The following is a 16160-nucleotide window of genomic DNA, read 5'->3' as shown; positions in this document are numbered from 1 at the left end:
CTAAGACTATGCCCCCTAGTTTTAGATTCCCCCATGAGGGGTAACATCCTCTCAGCATCTACCCTATCGAGTCCCCTCACAATCTTGTATGTTTCAATAAGGTCTCCTCTCATTCTTCTAAACTCCAATGAGTAGAGACCCAACCTGTTCAATCTTTCCTCATAAGACAACCCTTCCATACCTGGAATCAACCTAGTGAACCTTCTCTGAACTGCCTCCAATGCAAGTATGTCCTTCCTTAAATAAGGGCACCAGATAAGTAAATTTTTATTCCCATCAACAACAACAACTTGCATTTATATAGCACCTTTAACGTAGTAAAACATCCCCAGGGCCCTTCACAGGAGTGTAAAACAGGTGGTATTAGGACAGGTGACCAAAAGCTTGGTCAAAGAAGTCTGTTTTAAGGAGCGTCTTAAAGGAGGAGAGAGAGAGAGGCGAGAGAGGTTTAGGGAGGGAATTCCAGAGCTTAGGGCCCCGGGCAGCTGAAGGCACGGCCGCCAATGGTGGAGTGATTAAGATCGGGGGGATGCGCAAGAGGCCAGAATTGGAGGAGCGCAGAGATCTTGTAGGGTTGGAGGAGGTTACAGAGATCGGGAGGGGGGGGAGGGCCAACGGAGGGGATTTGAAAACAAGGATGAGAATGTTAACAGTGCTGGATGTCATTGTGGGGGAATGGAACAGTTTATCATTCTCAGCACCTGGTGTCAGCAACAAACACTCCCAGGGCAGGTACAGGGTTAGATACAGAGTAAAGCTCCCTCTACACTGTCCCGTCAAACACTCCCAGGGCAGGTACAGGGTTAGATACAGAGTAAAGCTCCCTCTACACTGTCCCATCAAACACTCCCAGGGCAGGTACAGGGTTAGATACAGAGTAAAGCTCCCTCTACACTGTCCCATCAAACACTCCCAGGGTCAGGTACAGGGTTAGATACAGAGTAAAGCTCCCTCTACACTGTCCCATCAAACACTCCCAGGGTCAGGTACAGGGTTAGATACAGAGTAAAGCTCCCTCTACACTGTCCCATCAAACACTCCCAGGGTCAGGTACAGGGTTAGATACAGAGTAAAGCTCCCTCTACACTGTCCCGTCAAACACTCCCAGGGCAGGTACAGGGTTAGATACAGAGTAAAGCTCCCTCTACACTGTCCCATCAAACACTCCCAGGGTCAGGTACAGGGTTAGATACAGAGTAAAGCTCCCTCTACACTGTCCCATCAAACACTCCCAGGGCAGGTACAGGGTTAGATGCAGAGTAAAGCTCCCTCTACACTGTCCCATCAAACACTCCCAGGGTCAGGTACAGGCTTAGATACAGAGTAAAGCTCCCTCTACACTGTCCCATCAAACACTCCCAGGGCAGGTACAGGGTTAGATGCAGAGTAAAGCTCCCTCTACACTGTCCCATCAAACACTCCCAGGGTCAGGTACAGGCTTAGATACAGAGTAAAGCTCCCTCTACACTGTCCCATCAAACACTCCCAGGGCAGGTAACCACTGGAATCAGTTTCTCCTTATTCACTCTCTCAAAACCCTTCCTGATTTTGAACACCTCGATCAAATCTCCCCTTAACCTTCTCTGCTCTGAGGAGAACAATCCCAGTTTCTCCACATAACTGAAGTCCCTCATCCCTGGAACCATTCTAGTAAATCTCCTCTGCACCCTCTCTAAGGCCTGGACATCCTTCCTAAAGTGTGGGGCCCAGAATTGGCCACAATACTCCAGCTGGGGCCCTAACCAGCGTTTTAAAAAAAAAATTAATCATATTACAAAATGGAGAACTGTTCAATTGAACTAGTTATGTTTCTTCAAATTGCTAAAGAAGAACGTGAGGAGCATGGACCTGTTGGGCCGAATGGCCTGTTTCTATGCCGTACATTCGATGTAATGTCGGCTGCGCTTGTTATGGCTCAAATGTGATCGGAACAAGGCCGCTGCTGACGGAAGAACGAAAGCTTCCGTTCCGATATACAGGCTGCGAACTGCGTGCGTGGTGCAAGAATGCAAGTGAAGGTCGAGCTGAGACGACGACCGGCTGGCGAGCAACTAAAGGACTCGGAACAAGCCGAAGTGAGAGACCTTCGGGACGGTTCAAAAACAAGATAAGGAAAAGTAACACGGTCGGGGTCAGATCGGGTGCAAACGCAGGGGGGACCGGAGGAGGCCGCTCGGCCCCTCGAGCCCGTTCCGCTACTCGGTGAGATCACGGCTGATCTGTATCCCGACACCACCCGCCCGCCATGGCTCCGTATCCCTTAATACCCTCGGCTAGCAAAAAAAAATCTATCGCTCTCGGTTTTAAAATGGATACTTGAGCTAGCCGCCACTGCTTTTCGTGAGACTGTTCCACACTTCTACCGCCCTTTGCGTGAAGAAGTGTTTCTTCGCTCCTGAATGGCCTGGCTCTGATTTTACGGTTATGTCCCCTTTCCCTAAGACTAACCCCCCGCCAGATGAAAAAAGTTTCTCTCTATCTACCCTATCAATTCCTTTCAAAATCCTAAATACCTCACTCAAATCGCCCCCTTTAACTTTCCATATTCCAGGGAAGGCAGGCCTAGTTTATGTAATCTCTCCTCATGATTTAACCCAACGAGGGAGCCATGGGAAGTGGGTTTAACGAGTCCGGGATAAATAGGTGCTCCAACTATTTATGAAGTAAGGTGAGAGGAGGCTCGTTTGGAGCATAAATGCTGGCATAGACCAGATGGGCCGAACGGCTGTACGTTCGATGCAACTCGATGTCTCTTTGGAACAGACCCAGGAAGATGGGGAGGTGCAGGAAATGACTCAACCATCTGGTCTCCAGACTGGGGTAACTGTGTCTGTATCTTTGCAGCAGTGTTAATGAAGTCTCAAAAGACGCAACACATTGCCCTTATCTTGGATTATTTGGTGTCCGAAACCATTGGACTCCAACCTCAGAGTCAGCAGCTCCTGATACACAGTAAGACAAGTTTACAAAGATCCAGTGGGGTGCCACCGGCCTGTAACATTAACCCTACTTTCCTCTCCCCACAAATGCTGCCTGACCTGCTGAGTGTTTCCGGGATTTTCTGTTTCTAATTTGAGATTTCCAGCATCTGGGAACATAGGAACAGGAGCAGGCCATTCAGCCCCTCGAGCCTGTTCTGCCATTCAGTTAGATCCAACTGCATTTACCAGCCTAGCTCCTGTAACCCTTAATCCCCTCACCCAACAAGCATTTATCAATCTCAGTTTCGACATTTCCAATCGACCCCCGGCCTCAACAGCATTTTGGGGGGAGAGAGAGTTCCAGATTTCCACTCCCCTTTGTCTGAAGAAGTGCTTCCTGACATCACCCCTGAACGGCCCCGGCTCTAATTTTAAGGTTCTGCCCCCCCTTGTTCTGGACTCTCCCATCAGAGGAAATAGATTCTCCCTATCTACCCTATCAAATCCTTTAATCATCATAAACACTTCAATTAGGTTACCCATTAATCTTCTATCACAGTATCATCGAATCATACAAACGGGAGGAGGCCACTCGGCCCGTCAGGCCTGTGCCGGCTCTTTGAAAGATCTATCCAATCAGTCCCACTCCCCCTGCTCTTTCCCCGTAGCCCTGTAAATTTTTTCCCTTCAAGTATTTATCCAATTCCCCTTTTGAAAGTTATTATTGAATCTGCTTCCACCGCCCTTTCAGGCAGTGAATTCCAGATCATTACAACTCGCTGCGTAAAAAAATGTTTCCTCATCTCCCCCTCTGGCTCTTTCCCCGATCACCTTAAATCCGTGTCCTCTGGTCACTGACCCTCCTGCCCCCTGGAAACAGTCTCTCCTTATTGACTCTCTCAAAACCCTTCATGATTTTGAACACCTCGATCAAATCTCCCCTTAACCTTCTCTGCTCTGAGGAGAACAATCCCAGCTTCTCCAGTCTCTCCACATAACTGAAGTCCCTCATCCCTGGAACCATTCTGGTAAATCTCCTCTGCACCCTCTCCAAGGCCTTCACATCCTTCCTAAAGTGTGGTGCCCAGAATTGGACACAATACTTCAGCTGGGACCCTAACCAGTGTTTTATAAAGGGTTTAGCATGACTCCCTTGCTTTTGTACTCTGTGCCTCTATTAATAAAGCCCAGGATCCCATATGCTTTTTTAACAGCCTTCTCAACTTGTCCTGCCACCTTCAGAGATTTGTGTACACACCCCCAGGTCTCTCTGTTCCTGCACCCCCTTTAAAATTGGACCATTTAGTTTATTTTGCCTCTCCTCATTCTTCCTACCAAAATGTATCACTTCTCTGTGTTAAATTCCATCTGCCGTGTATCTGCCCATTTCCCCAGTCTGTCTCTGTCCTCCTGAAGTCTGTTACTGTCCTCCACATTGTTTACTGCATTTCCGAGTTTCTTGTCATCTGCAAACTTTGAAATTATACCCAAGTCCGGGTCATTAATATATATCAAAAAGAGCAGTGGTCCTAATACTGACCCCTGGGGAACACCACTGTAAACTTCCCTCCAGTCTGAAAAACAACCGTTCACCCCTACTCTCTGCTTTCTGTCCCTTAGACAATTTTGTACCCACGCTGCCACTGTCCCTTTAATCCCATGGGCTTTAATTTTGCAAACAATTCTTTTACGTGGTACTTTATCAAATGCCTTTTGAAAGTCCATCTACACAACATCCACCGCACCCTCGTCATCGACCCTCTCCGTTGCTTCATCAAAGGTTACCTGCTGAAATACGGAGCAGGCATCGCGAAGAGAGTGGACTGCGAACTAAGTGGGAACTTGAGAATTTGGTGCGAGTGGGAATCAGATGTGGAGGGGGAAGGAGCTGCTAATTTTTTTTTTAAAAAGCGAAAATAAACCCTAAAAAGTAATTATCTATAAATAAACAGATGATTTAGGAACACAGGAACAGGAGGAGGCCATTCAGCCCCTCGTGCCTGCTCCGCCATTTGATAAGATCATGGCTGATCTGTGATCTAACTCCATATACCTGCCTTTGGCCCATATCCCTTAATACCTTTGGTTGCCAAAAAGCTATCTATCTCAGATTTAAATTTAGCAATTGAGCTAGTATCAATTGCCGTTTGCGGAAGAGAGTTCCAAACTTCCACCACCCTTTGTGTGTAGAAATGTTTTCTGATCTCGCTCCTGAAAGGTCTGGCTCTAATTTTTAGACTGTGCCCCCTACTCCTAGAATCCCCAAACCAGCGGAAATAGTTTCTCTCTATCCACCCTATCCGTTCCCCTTAATATCTTATAAACTTCGATCAGATCACCCCTTAACCTTCGAAATTTAGTCGAAAGAAGCAGTGCTGAGCTCCAGGGGACTTTCCCCTTTTCCCATTCTCTAAGGGACATCACAGTAACGTCACAGCGAACAGAGAGGAAGAGCTCTGAGAGAGGGGGAATAAAGGGGTAGGTTAATCGGGGTAAGTAAATTAATAATAATCGAGTATCTGAAGGGAGTTTAGAAAAATAAGGTTTCTAAATATAATGGACGGGCAGCTGAGACCCGTTGCCTGCAATTCCTGCCCCGTGTGGGAACTTCAGGACGCTCCATGTGTCCTGGAGGGCCACGTGTGCAGGGGAACTGCCTCCAGTTGCTTGAGCTCAAGCTGAGGGTTTCTGAGCTTGAGGGGCGGCTGGAGTCACTGCGGAGCGTAAGGGAGGCTGAAGGTTTCCCGGATCGTCCGTTCCAGGAGGTGGTCACCCCGCAGCCACAGAGAGTTCAGGACAGCAAGCGGGTAGCCGTCCGACAGGGTAGGACGAGGCAGGCAGTGCGGGAATCCTCTGGGTGCGTGGCCACGCTCAAACCGGTATCAGCACTCAATACCAGTGAGGGTGACGACACCTCGAAGGAGTGCAGTCCTGAGCACGGCACCGTGGGGCAAAGCACTGCACGGGGCGGGGGGCACAGTGAAGTGTAGAATTTCAATAGTCAGAGGGGATTCGATAGTCAGGCGGACAGGCAGTGTTTCTGTGACTGCCGATGTGAGTCCTGCATGGTGTGCTCCCTCCCTGGTGCCAGGGTAAAGGACATCACTGAGAGGGCGTTGAACACTCTGCGGGGGGAAGGGGAACAGCCAGAAGTCGTGATCCATGTGGGAACCAATGACGTAGGAAAGGAAAGGGATGAGGTCCTGAGGTCAGAGTTTCAGGAGCTAGGGAGGCAGTTGAAAAGCAGGACCTCAAAGGTCGTAATCTCTGGATTACTCCCACTGCCACGCGCTAGTGAGTACGGAATTAGGAAGATAAGGCAGGTTAATGCGTGGCTAGAGACATGGTGCAAGAGCCTTGGGGCATTGGGACCAGTTCTGGGGCAGGAGGGACCTGTTCAAGACGGACGGGTTGCACCTCAACAGGGCTGGGACCAATGTCCTCGCGGGGAGGTTCACTAGTGCTTTGGGGGGAGGGTTTAAACTAATGTGGCAGAGGAGTGGGCACCAGGATGCAGCATTAGAAAGGAGAAACAAGATGCACAAAGGATCGGGAGAGACAGATAGCACTAGAGTAAGAAATGGTACAGTATTAGGTGGGATCAGACTAAGAGAATACGAGAAGGTCTAAGATAGGTTTGGAGTGCAAATAGCCACATGGACTCTAGGGGAATCAAGGGATACGGGGATCGGGCAGGAAAGTGGAGTTGAGGTCGAAGATCAGCCATGATCTGATTGAATGGGGGAGCAGGCTCGAGGGGCCGAATGACCTACTCCTGCTCCTATTTCTTATGTTCTTATGGCTGAGGTACTAAATGAGTACTTTGCATCTGTATTTACCGAGGAAGAAGATGCTGCCAGAGTCACAGTAAAAGAGGAGGTTGTACTGTGACTCCACAGTAAAAGTTGAGATACTGGATGGGATAAAAATTGATAAAGAGAAGGTACTAGAAAGGCTGGCTGTGCTTAAAGTAGATAAATCACCCGGTCCGGATGGAATGCATCCTCGGTTGCTGAGGGAAGTAAGGGTGGAAATTGCGGAGGTACTGGCCATAATCTTCCAAACATCCTTAGATACGGGGGGTGGTGCCAGAGGACTGTAGAATTGCAAATGTTACACCCTTGTTCAAAAAAGGGTGTACGGATAAACCCAGCAACCTCGGTGGTGGGGAAGCTTTTACAAACGATAATCCAGGACAGAATTAATAGTCACTTGGACAAGTGTGGATTGATCAGGGAAAGTCAGCACGGATTTGTTAAAGGCAAATCGTGTTTAACTAACCGGATAGAGTTTTTTGATGAGGTAACAGAGAGGGTCGATGAGGGGAGTGCGGTTGATGTTGTGTATATGGACTTTGATAAAGTTTGATAAAGTGCCACATAATAGGCTTGTCAGCAAAATTGAAGCCCATGGAATTAAAGGGGGCAGTGGGAGTGTGGATACGGAATTGGCTCAGTGACAGGAAACAGAGAGTAGTGGTGAACGGTTGTTTTTCGGACTGGAGGGAGGTGTACAGTGGTGTTCCCCAGGGGTCGGTGCTGGGACCACTGCTTTTTTTGGTATATATTAGTGACTTGGACTCGGGGTGTACAGGGCACAATTTCCAAATTTGCAGATGTCACAAAACTTGGAAGTGTAGTGAACAGTGAGGAGGATAGTGATAGACTTCAAGAGGATATAGACAGGCTGGTGGAATGGACGGACACGTGGCAGATGAAATTTAACGCAGAGAAGTATGAAGTGTCCTGGCCAATATTTATCCCTCAACCAGCATCACTAATAACAGATTATCTGGTCATTATCACATTGCTGGTTGTGGGATCTTGCTGTGCACAAATTGGCTCCTCCATTACAACAGTGACTACACTTCAAAAATGCTTCATTGCCTGTAAAGCACTTTGGGACGTCCTGAGGTCGTGAAAGGCGCTATAGAAATGTAAGTCTTCCTTTCGTTTCGGCAGGAAGAATGAGGAGAGATAAATGGTTCAATTCCAAAAGGGGTGCAGGAACAGGGAGATCTGGGGGTATATGTACACCAATCTTTGACGGTGTCAGGGCAGGTTGAGAAAGCGGTTAAAAAAACATGTGGGATCCTGGACTTTATAAATAGAGGCATAGAGTACAAAAGCAAGGGAGTTATTGTGAACCTTTATAAAACACTGGTTCGGCCGCAACTGGAGTATTGTGTCCAGTTCTGGGCCCCGCACTTTAGGAAAGATGTGAAGGCCTTAGAGAGGGTGCAGAGGAGATTTACTAGAATGGTTCCAGGCATGAGGGACTTCAGTTACATGTACAGAGTGGAGAAGCTGGGATTGTTCGCCTTGGAGCAGAGAAGGTTAAGAGGAGATTTCATAGAAGTTTTCAAAACCATGAAGGGTTTAGAGAAAGTAAATGAAGAGAAACTATTCCCATTGGCGGAAGGGTCGAGAACCAGTGAACACAGATTTAAGGTGATTGGCAAAAGAACCAAAGGCGACATGAGGAAAGATATTTTTAACGCAGTGAGTGGTTATGATCTGGAATGCGCTGACTGAAAGTGCGGTGGAAGCAGATTCAATTGTGGCTTTCAAAAAGGAATTGGATAAATACTTAAAAATTTGCAGGGCCGCAGGGAAAGAGCGGAGGAATGGGACTAACTGGATTGCTCTTACAAAGAGCTGGTACGGGCTCGATGGGCTGAGTGGCCTCCTTCTGCGCTGTAACCATCCTACGATTCGATGAAAGTACTCAATCAAGTTAGTCCTTTAACAAATATATGCTGACTTTCATTTATTTTGTCTCAGATTATTGTCTCTAAAAGTTTCCCCACCACCGACGTTAGGCTGACTGGCCTGTAATTGCCGGGTTTATCCCTCTCCCCTTTTTTGAACAGGGGTGTGACATTTGCAATCCCCCAGCACCGTCCCCATATCCAAGGAGGATTGAAAAGACTGTGGCCAGAGCCTCTTCAATTTCTACCCTTCCTTCCCTCAGTAATCTCGGATGCATCCCATCCGGACCGGGTGACTTCTCTACTTCTGAGTACTGCCAATCTTTTGTATTCATTTAGTGCCGCAGCCATGCCCTCTGCCTCCACAAGATCTAATCGGTCCCACCCTTCCTTTGACTACCCTTTTACTATTTATATGTTTATAAAAGACTTTTGAGTTCTCTCTTCGGAATTCGGAACAGAACAACTGCAGTTTCCGTGGAGCATTCTTTCCTCTCGTGCTTCTCCAAAGCTACTTTTGCCCCTGTTTTACGCACTCTTCCCTGCATCCTCGCTGTTTAAAATTAAGATTTATGGTGCCTAAAGAATAATAAAAAAAGAGACTTGCAATTATACAGCGCCCTTCACAACCTCAGGACGTCCCAAAGCACTTTGAAGGCAATGAAGTACTTTTTGAAGTGCAGCCGCTGTTGTGATATGGGAAACGCGGCAGCCCAATTTGCGCACAGCAAGCTCCCACCAACAGCAACGTGATAACGACCAGATAATCTGTTTTTTGGTGCTGTTGGCTGAGGGACAAATATCGGTCGCAGGTCAGCGGGGAGAACTCCCCTGCCCGTTTAGACTTTTTTACGGCCACCTCGCGGCCCATCCCTTCTATTGCGAAGGGCCGGCACACGCAGGGAGGCAGTTCCACAATCCCCGGCTGCCTCCGATTGTTAGCGCGGAAGCCGGGGCGGTGATCGTTGGCAGCATATTCAACCTTGGGGGGTATCGCAGCCAAGCCAAAAGAAGAAGCCACCGCTTTGCAGGCTTGGCCTTTTGTGCTGGGGTCAGGGGTCAGTGGCAGGAGCCCATGGGGGGCACTGTGGTTAATTGCAGTCCCCTGCACTGCTCCCCAGGCTGCAATGTGCAACCTGTCCTGGTCTGCACCGGGTGGGGGGGGGGGGGGGGAGAGGTCAAAGTTCAGGACTCACTGCTTTCTTGCACTGAAATGAATGTGGGTGAACTTTGACCCCCCCGAAGGCTGCGTCGCCCCAGGAGGACCGGGTTGCATTGACGTCACCGCCTCCTCGCTCCTCCCGCCCACTGGCCCCGATCTCTCGCCCCATTGGTGGGCGTGAGACGTCAATCACACCCATCGCCGCAGATCTCTCTCCCCATTGGTCGGAAGGTCACGTCAATCCCGCGACCTCCCTCTCTCCCGATTGGTCGCCACGACACGTCAATCACGCCCCTTTGCCGCCATCTCCCTCCCCGTTGGTCGGGAAATCAAATCAATTCCGGCCCACGACCGCGATCTCTCTCCTGATTGGTCAGCAAGACACGTCAATCACGCCCCATTGTTTCCCCCCCCCATCTCCCTCCCCGTTGGTCGCGAGGTCAAATCAATCCCGCCCACTACCGCGATCCCTCTCCCCATTGGTCGGGAAGTCACGTCAATCACGCCCGCTGCCGCGATCTCTCTCCCCCGATTGGTCGACGGCACACGTCAATCACACCGGCCCCGCCCCCTCCCACGGGATCACGTGGCCCCCGGGACCAGGACCTGCTCCGTCAGGTGAAGCCGCTCCGCTCTGGACCCTCAGGTTTATATTTTCTTTTATTCCCTCGCCGCCGCCGCCGGGTCTCTTGCGATTCTCTCCAACCCCCTCCCCCTCCTCATCGATTATAATCGAATCGGAGAAAACTCACGTTTCCCCCCCCCCTCACACCATTCCGACTCTTTAAACCGACACCAACCGCTTTACCCGGAATGCCCCGCGCCGCCGGGAGCCGAGCGCGCAGGCGCGGGAGCGGCTTCTCCCATTGGACGGGCTGGTTGGGGGGGGGCGGGGGTCTCACTGAGCATGCGCGGGCCCGTCAGGAGCAGAGGGGGAGGCCATTTGGCCCCTCAATCCTGCTGCCCCCATTCAGTCAGATCACGGCTGATCTTCGACCCCAACTCCAATTTCCCGCCCGATCCTTTAGATTCCAAAAATCTATCGATCTCAGCCTTGAATACACTCAACGACTGAGCATCCACAGCCCTCTGGGGTAGAGAATTCCAAAGATTCACAACCCTCTGAGTGAAGAAATTCCTCCTCATCTCAGTCTTGAATGTCCGACCCCTTATCCTGAGACTATGCCCCCTAGTTCTAGACTCTCCAGACAGGGGGAAACAGCCTCTCAGCATCTACCCTGTCAAACCCCCTCAGAATCTTATATGTTTCAATGAGATCACCTCTCATTCTTCTAAACTCCAGAGAGTATGGGCCCATTCTACTCAATCTCTCCTCACAGGACAACCCTCTCATCCCAAGAATTAATCGAGTGAACCTTCATTGCACCCCCTCTAAGGCAAGTCTATCCTTCCTTAGATAAGGAGATCAAAACTGTACACAGTACTCCAGGTGAGGTCTCACCAAAGCCCCATACAATTGTAGTAAGACTTCCTCACTCTTGTACTCCAATCCCCTTGCAATAAAGGCGAACATGCCATTTGCCTTCCTAATTGCTTGCTGTACCTGCATGTTAACTTTCTGTGTTTCTTGTACGAGCACACCAACGTCTCTCTCAACTCCAACATTTACTAGTTTCTCACTATTTAAAAAGTATTCTGTTTTTCTATTCTTCCTACCAAAGTGAATAACCTCACATTTCCCCACATTATACTCCATCTGCCACCTTCTCGCCCACTCACTTAACCTGTCTACATCCCTTTGCAGACTCTTTGTGTCCTCCTCACAGCTTACTTTCCCACCTAGCTTTGTATCGTCAGCAAACTTGGATACATTACACTCAGTCTTTTCATCTAAGTCATTAATATAGATTGTAAATAGCTGAGGGCCAAGCACTGATCCTTGCGGCACCCCACTAGTTACAGCCTGCCAACCTGAGAATGTCCCGTTTATTCCTACTCTCTGTTTTCTGTCCGTTAACCAATCCTCTATCCATGCTAATATATTACCCCCAACCCCATGAGCCCTTATCTTGTGTAACAACCTCTTGTGTGGCACCTTATCCAATGCCTTTTGAAAATCCAAAAATATGACATCCACTGGTTCCCATTTATCTATCCTGCTAGTTACATCCTCAAAAAACTCCAGTAGATTTGTCAAATACGATTTCCCTTTTATAAAACCATGTTGACTCTGCCTAATCATATTATGATTTTCTAAGTGCCCTGTTACCACTTCCCTAATAATGGATTCCAGCATTTTCCTGATGCCCGATGTCAGGCTAACTGGTCTGCAGTTCCCTGTTTTCTTTCTCCCTCCTTTCTTGAATATCGGGGTTACATTTGTTACCTTCCAATCCGCTGGGATTGTTCTAGAATCTAGGGAATTTTGGAAGATCACAACCAATGCATCCACTATCTCTGCAGCCACCTCTTTTAGAACCCTCAGATGTCAGCCATCAGGTCCGGGGGATTTATCGGCTTTTACTCCCATTGGTTTCTCCAGTACTTTTTCTCTGCTGAGCATGCACGGTGTGGACCGATGGAGATGGAGAGCGTTCGCTGTGCGGGGATTAATAATAAACCCCCCCGGGCCTGGATTTATTCACCCATCCGCACGAGAAGTTCATTGGCGCATTCACACCGGGGAGAGGCCGTTCACCTGCCCTGTGCGTGGGACGGGATTCACTCAATCATCCGCACTGCTGGCACACCAGCAAACTCACACTGGAGAGAGGCCGTTCACTCACTCCATGTGATCGGCGGGGGCTTTAGAAACACCACATGCGGCCTCTGACCTCCCGATTACCAATCCGTGGGCCCACAACACTATCAACCACCACCTCTGTGCGCGCGTGTGGACTCTCAGCTGCCAATCAACCATCAGGTGCCTGGGATTTGTCCACCTTCAGTTGGAGGAAGTTCATCAGTCCCATTTCTGTGTCAATAATAACCTCCACTAACAGTTCCCCACCCACCTCTGGTGGTTCGACAATCCCAATATCCACCTCCTGCGTGAACACTGGGGCCGAGTTCTTATTTAGTACCTTTTGACGTTCCCTGACTCCCCACTTACACACTCGCCTCCCTCCAGTGGACGTAGTGTATTTAGACTTCCAGAAGGCATTCGACAAGGTGCCACATAAAAGATTATTGCTCAAGATAAACAATCACTGGATTGGGGGTAATATTCTGGCATGGGTGGAGGATTGGTTATCTAACTGGAAGCAGAGAGTTGGGATAAATGGTTCATTCTTGGACTGACAACCAGTAGCCAGTGGTGTTCCGCAGGGGTCGGTGCTGGGTCCCCAACTCTTTACAATCTATATTAACGATTTGGAGGAGGGGACCGAGTGTAACATATCAAAGTTTGCAGATGATACAAAGATGGGAGGGAGAGTGAGGAGGACATAAAAAACCTACAAGGGGATATAGACAGGCTGGGTGAGTGGGCGGAGATTTGGCAGATGCAATACAATATTGGAAAATGTGAGGTTATGCACTTTGGCAGGAAAAATCAGAGAGCAAGTTATTATCTTAATGCCGTGAAACTGGAAAGTACTGCAGTACAAAGGGATCTGGGGGTCCTCGTGCAAGAAAATCAAAAAGTTAGTTTGCAGGTGCAGCAGGTGATCGAGAAGGCCAACGGAATGTTGGCTTTTATTGCTCGGGGGGATAGAATATAAAAACAGGGAGGTATTGCTGCAGTTAGATAAGGTATTGGTGAGACCGCACCTGGAATACTGCATACAGGTTTGGTGTCCATACTTAAGAAAAGACATCCTTGCTCTCAAGGCAGTACAAAGAAGGTTCACTCGGTTAATCCCGGGGATGAGGGGGTGGACATATGAGGAGAGGTTGAGTTGATTGGGACTGTACTCATTGGAGTGCAGAAGAATGAGAGGCGATCTTATTGAAACATATAAGATTGTGAAGGGGCTTGATCGGGTGGATGCGGTAAGGATGTTCCCAAGGATGGGTGAAACTAGAACGAGGGGGCATAATCTTAGAATAAGGGGCTGCTCTTTCAAAACTGAGATGAGGAGAAACTTCTTCACTCAGAGGGTAGTAGGTCTGTGGAATTTGCTGCCCCAGGAAGCTGTGGAAGCTACATCATTAAATAAATTTAAAACAGAAATAGACAGTTTCCTAGAAGTAAAGGGAATTAGAGGTTACGGGGAGCGAGCAGGAAATTGGACATGAATTTAGATTTGAGGTTAGGATCAGATCAGCCATAATCTTATTGAATGGCGGAGCAGGCTCGAGGGGCCGATTGGCCTACTCCTGCTCCTATTTCTTATGTTCTTATCCCTACCCCTATCCTGACTCTCCTCTTCCTGCCAGTGTGTCTGTCGAAAGCCTGTTTTTTGCTCCTTGAAGAAAATTAGCGAGATAAAAACATGCTCCCTCTTACCGTTTCTAAACTCGTTTTACAGGGTATTAGAGTGGAGGATTTACAGACTGGAAGCTCAAACCCAAACTCGCTCGATTGATCTGAATATTATCAGCGTTTGGATATGGAAGGAGAGAGCACCGATCGCAGGGCGGACAAACCGCACACGTGTTCCGTGTGTGGACGGGGATTCAGCCGTTCGCCCAACCTGGAGAGTCACATGGGCAGGCACACCGGGGAGAGACGGTATGAATGCAGGGAGTGCGGGAAGGGATTCATTTACATGTCCTCGCTGTCGAGGCACAAGAGCAGTCACACCGGGGAGAAATGGTATGAATGCGAGGACTGCGGGAAGGGATTCATTTACCAGTCCAAGCTCACGAGTCACAAACGCAGTCACACCGGGGACCGACTGTACAAATGTGGGGACTGTGGGAAGGGATTCATTTACCCGTCCGCTCTGGAAGCTCATCGGCGCAGTCACACCGGGGAGAGGCCGTTCACCTGCCCTGTGTGCGGGAAGGGATTCACTCAGTCATCCGCCCTGCTGGCACACCAGCAAATTCACACTGACGAGCGGCCGTTTAAGTGTGCTGACTGCGGGAAGAGCTTCAAAAGCTCCCAGTACCTGATGAGGCACCAGCGCAGTCACACCGACGAGAGACCGTTCGGCTGCTCTCGCTGCAGGAAGAGGTTTCGGAGCTCTGCCGACCTGCTGAGACACCAGCGAGTTCACACCGGGGAGAGGCCGTTCGCCTGCTCCCTGTGCGGGAAGGGATTCGCCCACTCGTCCAGCCTGCTGACCCACCAGCGGGTTCACACCGGGGAGAGGCCGTTCACCTGCCCCGTGTGCGGGAAGGGCTTCACTCAGTCATCCAGCCTGTTCGGGCACCAGCGGGTCCACACCGGGGAGAGGCCGTTCGCCTGCCCCGTGTGCGGGAAGGGGTTCACTCAGTCGACCCACCTGCAGAGGCACCAGAGAATTCACACTAAGGAGAAACCTTTCACCTGCTCCGTGTGCGGGAAGGGATTCACTCAGTCAGCCAAGCTGCTGAAACACCAGCAACTTCACACTGGAGAGAGGCTGTTCACCCACTCCATGCGCGGGAAGAGATTCACTCAATCAGCCAAGCTGCTAAAGCACGGGCGAGTTCGCACCGGAGAGAGGCCGTTCACCTGCTCCGTGTGCGGGAAGGGATTCGCTCAGTCGTCCGGCCTGCTGCGACACCAGCGCGTTCACACTGGAGAGTAGCCGTTCACTAGCCCACCCAACCTGCTCAGACACCAGTGAGTTCACGCTGAGACCTCTTAAGATGTTCTGAATGTGGGAGGAAGAGATTTACAAGCTCCCAAGAGGTGGAACACGCCCGAGGAGAGGCCGTCCAGCAGGGGGTCGACAGACAGGACAAAACAATCCCATATTCCTGACAGGCCGCACAAACCAGTCGGAACAGACTCGAGAAGATTGTGTGTGAAGCCACCGTATTTCTGTACCCCAGACTGAGGGAATTATCATCCGATCTGGATCAAGCAGAGCTCTTAATAAAGCCCGGAGAGACCATTTTTGTTCTTGTGAGCTTGATTGTCTGGTATCTGAAACACTAAGACTCCCTATCATTAGTGTCAGTGTGTGGAAAGAGATCCCCTGGTTTATCCCACCTGCTGACACTCCATATTTCACCGCGGTGGTTCAATTCCATAGTTTCCAATGCCTTTAATCACAACCGGGACTGATCCATGTTAACCATTAGCAACCATTGTTGGGCTGCATTTTAATATTCCATATACAAGAAAAACCTTTGTTTTAAACACCCTGCCTATTGAATCCTTCTTTCTAAGATAAGACGAGAGCCAATCGATGATGCGTTCCAGTCATTCCCTGTCCTGTCAGTATCTGTGTCCAGGGGAGGAGCTGATGGGTTTGTGATACTATCATGAGCGAATTTTTATTCCCATTGATGTCAATGTGGGGGAAGT

At 49.5% G+C, this 16160-nt stretch overlaps 1 protein-coding gene across 1 annotated transcript; it reads left to right on the top strand.

The window, feature by feature from the left end:
* Positions 1 to 10357: 10357 nt before the first annotated feature.
* Positions 10358 to 15746, top strand: LOC137310340 (zinc finger protein 229-like). Its single transcript, XM_067978191.1, has 2 exons — positions 10358 to 10439; positions 14227 to 15746. Exon 2 carries the CDS (start codon positions 14308 to 14310, stop codon positions 15433 to 15435), a length of 1128 nt encoding a protein of 375 aa, XP_067834292.1. The 5' UTR covers positions 10358 to 10439; positions 14227 to 14307; the 3' UTR covers positions 15436 to 15746.
* Positions 15747 to 16160: the final 414 nt, after the last annotated feature.

This window comes from Heptranchias perlo, unplaced genomic scaffold (assembly GCF_035084215.1).
Source record: "Heptranchias perlo isolate sHepPer1 unplaced genomic scaffold, sHepPer1.hap1 HAP1_SCAFFOLD_244, whole genome shotgun sequence".
NCBI lineage: Eukaryota > Metazoa > Chordata > Chondrichthyes > Hexanchiformes > Hexanchidae > Heptranchias > Heptranchias perlo.
Note: the sequence above shows the minus strand (reverse complement) of the source record. Positions and strands in the feature narration are given on the sequence as shown.

What these genes read in the sequence shown, in the direction of transcription:
- LOC137310340 (XM_067978191.1), top strand. Translation starts at nt 14,308, where the DNA reads ATGGAAGGAGAGAGCACCGATCGCAGGGCGGACAAACCGCACACGTGT.